The sequence below is a fragment of the Microtus ochrogaster genome, chromosome 7 (assembly GCF_000317375.1).
Source record: "Microtus ochrogaster isolate Prairie Vole_2 chromosome 7, MicOch1.0, whole genome shotgun sequence".
NCBI lineage: Eukaryota > Metazoa > Chordata > Mammalia > Rodentia > Cricetidae > Microtus > Microtus ochrogaster.
The window spans coordinates 63,231,159-63,240,057 of NC_022014.1; the positions used below are offsets into that span (position 1 = coordinate 63,231,159).

The following is an 8,899-nucleotide window of genomic DNA, read 5'->3' on the forward strand; positions in this document are numbered from 1 at the left end:
AGCATGGCCTTCTTCTTCTCTCCTAGCCCATTTATCTTACAGATAGTGCCTCTCCGGGACCCTGGAATAACTGACCTGCCAGACGGTTACCAACCCTAGACTGGTGACCCGTCGAGGCGATTACACAACATTCTGCCTCCATGTATGCCTGCACGACAGAGGAGGGCACCAGATCTCATCATAGATGGTTTGTGAGCCACCATGTGGTTGCTGGGAATTGAACACAGGACCTCTGGAAGAGCAGCCAGTGCTCTTAACCACTGAGCCATCTCTCCAGCCCCTGATGCTTTTTCTTTTAATGCTGGCTTTGCAGCTTTAATTTCCTTTATGCTTTGCATACTCTGACCCCCCCAGTCTCACTATGTGGCATAAGTTGGTCTTGAACTTGTAATCTTCATCCTTTTGAGAGCTAGGATTACAGAGTGTGGCACTCTGGCAGCCACAGATTTTATTCCTGCATCCGTATTTGAAGGTCTGGAGCCTGGGCTTTTAAATTACCCTTCCTAGGAAGAAAGGTCAACCTAGCATTCAAGCCCTACCCTGAGTGCCTTCTTCCAGTTTCTGAGGTCTGGAGCTGCACAGCCACAGGCCAGGAAATCTCTGCCACACCTCATTCCTGCCAAGGCTTCTCTGTGTGCTCTCCATTTGTCACTTGTCAAACAGGCTTTCCGTGCTCCTCTGTTCTTCATTTCCTGTTTCTATTCTAACTTCTGCTGATAGTCGTGCTGTCCTCTTCTCCCCGCCCCCCTTCCCCTTCCCTCTCTCTGCGTTCTCACACACAGGCTAAGCTGACTGAACTCCAGGGATCATCTATCTGTTTCCTACCAGCCTGTAGATTACTGTTGCAGACTGCTGCATCGCATCTGGCTTTACATGGGCACATGGGACCTGAACCCAGGTCCTCATGCTTCGGCAGCAGTCACTTTACCCACTAGGCCATGTCCCTAGCCACCGCATTGGCACCACACTCAGTCTGTGCAATTCTGGGATCAAATCTAGGGCATCATGGATACTAGCCTAGAGCTCTAACAACCAAACTGCATCTCTACCTCCAATTTTCTTTCTTTTGTTCTGTTTTTATTTTTCCAGACCTTGTTTCTCTGTGGAGTCCTGGCTGTCCTGGAACGTGCTCTGTAGACCAGGCTGGCCTTGAACTCAAAGATCTGCCTGCCTCTGCCTCCTAAGTGCTGGGATCAAAGATGTGGGCCATCACTATCCAGCCTGATTTTTGTTTTTAACAGAAACTCTCAGTATAAAGTTGTCTTTAGGGCTGGAGAGACGGCTCAGAGGTTAAGAGTACTGACTGCTGTTCTGGAGGTCCTGGGTTCAATTCCCAGCAACCACATGGTGCTCACACCCATCTATAATGAGATCTGGTGCCCAAAATACTATATACATAATAAATAAATTAAAAATAAATAAAGTTTTCTCTAACATTGGTCCAGATGGAAGAGCCCTGTTCAAAATTTCAGGAACCTAAAGGATTCATACCTCAAATATTAATTACCTCACTAAATACAACTCCTAATTATTTTATTAAATGTCCAGGATATTGAACACAATATCAAAACAAATTGAAATAATATTCTATGTCTTAAGTCATATTCACTGTGAGGTGTATGTCATGTGCGTGTGTGCAAGTGTGTGTGTGTGATAATGTGGAATCTTTCTTGATCATTTTCCACCTCTTTTTTTCCCTTTGAGACAGGGTCTCTCTCTGGACCTTTACTTCACTGGCTTGGTCCAGCAGACTGAGCAGTAAGCTCTAGGAATCTGCCTGTCTCTGTTCCACAGTGTTGGAGCTGCATATGATGCTGTTGTATCCTAATTTTAAATGGGTGTCAGGTCCTCATGCTTGCCCAGCAGGCATTTTACCAACAGCCACCTCCTTGGCCCTTGTAATCACAGTGCTTCTGCGTCCTATGTTTGTCCTGCAATAACATTCGCTTCTCTATAGAGTTCACTGAGCTATCTAGAGGACGTGGTGCTTCAGTCTAGGCAGGAACAAGCTAAACACTTCAGTAATGAATGGTTAGAATCTTTCAGTACAGCAGATGAAAATGGCTTCTTCACGGACAAGTGTTTTCTAAGCAGAGTGGAGTGTGCATGCCTGAAATCCCAACACTCTAGAGGCTGGGTAATAGGACTCCATGAGTTTAAAGTCGCCAGGGCTACACCAATGAGATGTGCGTGCGTGCGTGTGTGCATGTGTGCGTGTGTGTGTGTGTGTGTGTGTACGCGCACATGCGCGTGAGCATGTGAATGAAAAGATATTTTTAGTTGTTTTGTCTAAGTATTCATGGAGACTTTTAACAAATATAATTGAGAACTCATAAAGTAAAAAGTTCATCACTAAGAATCTCAAACAGTGAAAATGGCCTGCAACAGGAGCTAATGAGAGATGGCTCAGCGAGGTGCTTGCTACCAAATCTGATGACCCATGTGGTAGAAGAGAGAACTGATTGCTGATGTTGCCCTCTGGCCTCTACATGTTCGTGTGCAGTGGCACACTTAGAGTACCCTCACGCACACACACAGTAAGTAAATGTAATAAAAACTTGGCTGGAGCCGGGCGATGGTGGCGCACGCCTTTAATCCCAGCACTCGGGAGGCAGAGGCAGGCGGATCTCTGTGAGTTCGAGACCAGCCTGGTCTACAGAGCTAGTTCCAGGACAGGCTCCAAAACCACAGAGAAACCCTGTCTCAAAAAACCAACAACAACAAAAAAAACTTGGCTGGGGATCATGGGGTTGAGGGGGTGGCTCAGACAGTTTAAGTGCTGTGCTTACGCAAGCAAGGTGACCTGAGCCTGATCCCCAGCGCCCTCACTAAATGAGCACTTTGTAATCCTACTTGCAGGGAAGGTAGAGACAGGCAAGCCGGCCAACTAATCTAGAATAATCTGTGAGCCCCAGGTCCCAGTTACAGATCCTGTCTCAAAAATAAGGTAGATAAATCCTGAGGAACAATGTCAGAGGTTAATCCCCCTACACACAAAGAAAACATGATCTAATTATATTAAGAAGCTTTTGATATCAGAATTCTTTTTTCTGTGGGAGACTGAACCAAGGGTTTCACATTTACTAGCAAGAGCTCAACCACTAAAATATATCCCACAAACATCTATTAATTTCCTAAAAATATTGCTAATATATTTCCTGAAAATTTCATACATGTACTTTGATCACATTCTACCCATCCCCATTCCTTTTGGACCCTTTCTTCCTTCCACTAAACCCCCGTCTTATGTTCATGCTCCCTCTATTTTTAAGCTCAGTTTAGTTAGGGTTGCTTACACGAGCCTGGGAGTGGAGTTACTAGAGCAGGGACAAGGTAGCTATAACATGGAGGAATGCCAACCCTCTCCCCAGAAGCTGTCAACTGCCTATATTGGGGTGGGAAGGTCTATTTTTTATAATTGTTGATATTTGCTTTAGTCTGTTTTCCTGTAGCTATAATAAAGTGTCAGAGGCTGGGTTCTTCACATGAAAAGAGGTTCACACAGTTCTAGAAGCGCAAAGGACAGCACTGGTATTGGTTTGCTTCTTGTAAGGGCTTTGGGGTGGCAGGAAAGCAGCGGGCTTGCAGAAGGGAGGCGCTTGGACGTGCGGAGAAGCAGCAGAAGGAAACAGGGCAACACTCATTCCTACAAGAAAGGAATCCATCTCCCTAAATTATCTAATCACCTCCTAGGGATTCTACCACCACTCAGCACAGGTGAGAGCAAACCCAAGTTTAGTGGGCTAAGCTCCATGTGAATTACAGTAAAGATCAAGGTTAGAGTTGGGAGAATCCACCCACACCCCGCCCCAGAAAGGCCTGTGTTTGATCCCTAGCACCCAGGGTCAAGCCACAGTGATGGGGATGACCAGAAGCCTTTCCGTGAGCACTCAGTAATGGCTGACCGGTAAAATGCATAAGGACTTACTTCAGTATGATAGAAGGCATTGGAATTTCAAAAAACTGTTCTCGAATGGGCACAAAGGGCAAGAGGCCGGTGAAGAAAAGGCCAAGGATCAGTAGCACACGCTGGAGGCTGAAGAGTATAGGAATATCTGAGTTCTGAAACACAAACAATACTATATGTTACTTTAGTAAGCAGGATCATTTTATAAATCTCAGAATTTATTTCCCAGACTATATGTTGATGACACTTGCAGACACTTTCTGAATTATAAATATTCATTACAGTAACAACTCAGAAATAGCTAGTCCCTAATCCATAAGTGATTATCTACTTTGGAGCCCTGTGGAGCAATGGATGCCACTGAAGCCTCTCTGGGACTTTTGTAACACGTGGTGGGTCTCTTGGTTACGTATGAACGAGAGACTAGGAAAAATACACCAAAACAACAGCAAAAAAAAGAGACGAATCTGATTCCTGTTAAAAATGCACAGCTCATGCCGGGCAGTGGTGGTGCACGCCTTTAATCCCAGCACTCAGGAGGCAGAGGCAGGCGGATCTCTGTGAGTTCGAGGCCAGCCTGGTCTACAGAGTGACTTCCAGAACAGCTAGGACTATATAAAGAAACCCTGTCGCAAAAACCAAAATGACAACAAAAACAAAACAAAACAACGAAAAGAGCACCTAGAGGGCATGCGCACATCAATATCGTTGTGGATAAGTCACTGTTCTGCCCTGCTATGGATCGAGTAGGGAACATAAAGTATGGCACTGTGTACCGCACGCCCAGCACAGGGGAGGCCGAGCCACAGGGATCTCAAGTTTGAGGCCAGCCTGGGATACATGAGACCCTGTTATAAAATGAATGAACAGAATTTTGTGAATTAGAACGAGAATCTATCTAACTCTTATTGAGGAATAACCATAGACTCACAGAGCGTTAGGAAGACAGAGTGTGATGTGAGCTTTTCTTGGTTTCTCCAGAAGGTGACGTGTGACGGGGCTGTACTAGAGGACCAAAGCCCGCTGACACCGGTGTGCTGCTGCCGATTAGACGTCAGATTTTATTCAGCTTGTATTGTTTTTCCTTTGTGTCAGCTCTTTTGCCCTGTTTCCATCTGTGTGTGTGTGTGCATGTGCGTGTGTGCATGTGCGTGTGTGTAAACTCTGCAGGACCTGCTGAGCCATACCACCCCATCAGTATGTAACATTCTGAGTGTGTGTGTGCGCCTCTGTGTGTTTGAACCCAAGGCTTTGAGTATTGCTAGGGGAAGTGTTCTACAACTCTTTTTACTTTTTATTTTGAGACAAAGTCTTGCTAAGTTTTCCAGGCTGGCCTTGAATTTACTTTGTAGCTCAGGTTTACCTTGACCATCTGATCCTCCTGCCTCAGCCTCCAGAGTAGTTAGGATTACAGGCCTACATTGCAAGCCTGGTTTAAGGCTGAGTTTTTCATTTTTCTTATCGTAATTATTTTTGTTTTATTTTTATTTTTTATTTTTGTTTTGTGAGACATGGTTGCTCTTTTTAGACCAGGCTGACCTCAAACTCATATATCTGCCTGCCTGTGTCTCCTGAGCACTGGGATTAAAGGCGTATGTCACCACACCCAGTTTAACTTTTAATCTGTTTTTGTGCATATGCATGGTGTGCACACGGTTGTTCATGGCACGGGTCACAAGTGGCAATCAGAGGACAACTTTGTGGAGTCAGCTTCCTCCTCCTACCTTTGCATGGGTTTAGGGATGAATGATGAAGATGAAATTGCTGGTTCATACGGAAACTGTGTATTTAAAAAAAAAAAAAAACCCTCTTCGACTACTGAAGAAAGTGGTTGTACATTCCCTACCAGTAACTTAAGACAGATTCAGCTCCCAGGCATTTGTGTAATCATTATCTTTTGAAAAGCTGTGTTAGGATGTAAAAATGCTAGCAGGTCAAGAGGCCTCCAGCACAGTCTCTCCCTGTATTTAATACCTAAAAATATTATTTGACAGTGACCAGCTATGAGGGAAAAAAAATCTAATTGTGAGTTCTTAACACCTGGAGCTGTGTAGGCAACACGTGAGTTCTGTGGTCTCCTTTTGTTTACAAGCTCCCTTGGGCCCTCAGCCCAGAGCTCATCATCATCAATGGGGCCTTACCTGCACTCAGTCACAGCATGTTGGACCCTGAGTGTTTTCGTTTTTTTCTGCTGAGAAAAAAGGACTGTCCTAAAAGAGTTCCTTGAATCTATCTGAGATTTTCTATTTGTGTCATGATATTTTCTCCTACACTTTGATCTCATCTGTGTCCTAAAACAGGGGTCTTGGGCTTAGGATGTCATGGTGGCCTGACATGATCCAGCAAATGTGTCGGGCTTGGTTGAATCCAGCATCACAAGTAAATGAATTAATTGTATAAACAAAAATAAAAACAAATTCTAGTTCTTAAGACTTTTTTTCGGCATTTGAATTCTAAGTTCTATGAGCTCGTGAAAGTGGCTGGAGGGAAAGTGAAAAATCTCTTCAGAAACAAAGCAAAGCAGACAGACACATGTTCAACAACCAGGAAATTTTCAAAGGTGATGTCCATGTAACACTCATCACCTTGGCTTGAGTGTGGGGGTGGGGGAGCAAAAACAACTTGGAAAAGAAAATAGTTTGTTTTGAAATTACACACACGTGATACAGTTCAGTGAGCCAGTCTGATTTGTGGCAGACAGGCAGACAGGCAGACAGGCAGACAGGCAGACAGGCAGACAGGCAGACAGGCAGGGAAGACAGGGGCCACTAGGGTAAGGAACCCACTGATTTCCAAGATGGCCAGTTTCTTCCTCAGCCTGGCAGCTTTTGTCACCCACCAGCAGGCCCCCTGCAGATGGACTAGCTCAAACAATCTGAGGCCTGATCAGGATGTGTCACACAACAGACACAGCCTAATCAACCATCCTCAAGTTCAGGAGGGCACTGACTCTTCAGAGGCTTTGAAGGCCCCAAACCTCAGGAAGGTTTGTCAGCTTTCTGAGCCCCGCCCCACCCCAACTCCTCGACTTTACAGAGGGTCTTTTTCTCTGCAGACTGCTGCTACCTGGGGCACTTCTGACCTTTTCTGTGTTCTAATTCTTTAACAGGCAGAGAAAAACGAATCCAGTCAAGACCCCTGACTTGAGTCCATCTTGAGCAGCTTCTGGCTGGTTCCTTCCAAGCACACGTGAGCCAGCATCCCGGGTGACTGAAGCTTACCTCTTTGTAGCACTTTTCTACGATTTCAGAGCTGGCATTGCCCCACACTGTTAGGTGTTCTCTCTTATACTGCTTCACCAATTCTGAGACCTACACAGGAAAATTCAAAATTTTACACATATGCCTGTGTGTAAATCCACCTGTATCATTTTACTTTAAAAATGGATTACAATCAATTATCTGCCAATAGACAGTATAAAATTGTGGAAAAACTGGCAAGTAAATTGAGACTATTTTATGAAATGCAAACTTATTTACATTTACCACTCTAAAATGTATTAGAATAGGACTACTTAGTATTCTGACATGAACGAATCCCGAGTGAAACAACTTAAGACTGGTAGTCAATTACAGAAACATCAGGATGTCTGGAGCCCAAGAGAGCTTCCTGTTCTCCCACGGCGGGATAACCCAGCTCACTCTGAAAACAGGGCATAGGAAAGTTTCGAGGTGACCTTTATGGGCATGACTTTAGACAGTGCCGAGGCCCAGCTATCCAGTTTCCTCGATCACCATCAGTCTTTCACCTACTCGGGCATTATTTAGTTTTTGAAATCAAACAATGCTGAGCCCCGAAATATCGCATTTCCCCGCACACCAGCAATCTGTCACCTATCCAGACCTTACCGAGGCAAGGTCCCTACCGTACCTTCTTAATCAGCACATTGTTGTTGACCTTGATGTCGATGTTAATGGGAGTCTCAGGAAAGGCCTCAAACACCTCCTTTAGCAGTGGAATGCGGTTATCTTTTCCTTCACACTTGCATGCTGAGAAAATAAGATTTTTAAACGGTAACTTCCATTCTTAAAGGAGAACTCTTCCTTAATGGTTGAATTTATAGTACACGTGCATGACAAAATAAGACCAAGAATAAAGGAAAGAAAGGCCATATGAAATATAATAACACAGACATGTCATCGTGAGCACTCGGTGGCTTCCTTCTTTCCTCGTGTCTTTGGTTTTTGGCCTGCTATTTTTATGTCCGTAAAAATATTTTTATGTTATACTTTTAAATTTTGATTTCTTTTTTTTTATCTTATTTTTGTTGTTTTTTTGAAACAGGATTTCTCTGTGCAGCCCTGGCTGACCTGGAACAACTTCTGTAGACCAGGCTGGCCTTCAGTTCTCAGAGATCTGCCTGCCTCTGCCTCAAGTGCTGGGATTACAGGCGTGTGCCACCATGCCCAGCTGTGACTTCAATTTTTTAAGTTTTCAAGATTACTAGAGTCACATGAAGACTGTAAGAAACTGTACACAGATCTACACACTCTTTGCCCAGCTTTCCCAATGGCAACATCTTGCAAAACCATACACCATACAAATACTGCTACTGATACAATCCACAGATGCTATTTTCTCGCGGGCTTCTGTCTCACCTTTTGCTTTGTGCTGCTTGGGATAAACCCAGGGTCACACACATTCTAGGCATCTCTCTACCACTGAGCTACATATACCCTGCTGATTTTTTTAATATTTATTTTTATTTATTATGTATACAGTTAACCAGACCTCATTACAGATGGTTGTGGACCACCATGTGGTTGCTGGGAATTGAACTCAGGACCTTTGGAAGAGCAGGCAATGCTCTTAACCACTGAACTATCTCTCCAGCCCTACCCTGCTGATTTTTAAAATTTTTCTTTGATTGTGGTTTTTGAGACAGTAGCACACTTAGCCCATGATGACCTTGAATTCACTAGGGGGGGGGGGGGGCTGGCCTTGGATGACTGATCCTCTGGCCTCAACCTCTTGATTAGGCATGTGACCTTG

General features: G+C 44.4%; 1 protein-coding gene across 1 annotated transcript in view; it reads right to left on the reverse strand.

Annotated features, from left to right (window-relative positions):
- The window catches only part of Gdpd1 (glycerophosphodiester phosphodiesterase domain containing 1), a 50,795-nt gene that overhangs the window by 12,342 nt on the left and 29,554 nt on the right, over nucleotides 1–8,899 (reverse strand). The window contains exons 5-7 of the mRNA XM_005350634.3: nucleotides 7,778–7,896; nucleotides 7,129–7,218; nucleotides 3,929–4,062 (exon numbers count right to left, since the gene is read on the reverse strand). Of these exons, the coding sequence (XP_005350691.1) occupies nucleotides 3,929–4,062; nucleotides 7,129–7,218; nucleotides 7,778–7,896 (343 nt within the window). The remainder of the gene's footprint in view (nucleotides 1–3,928; nucleotides 4,063–7,128; nucleotides 7,219–7,777; nucleotides 7,897–8,899) is intronic.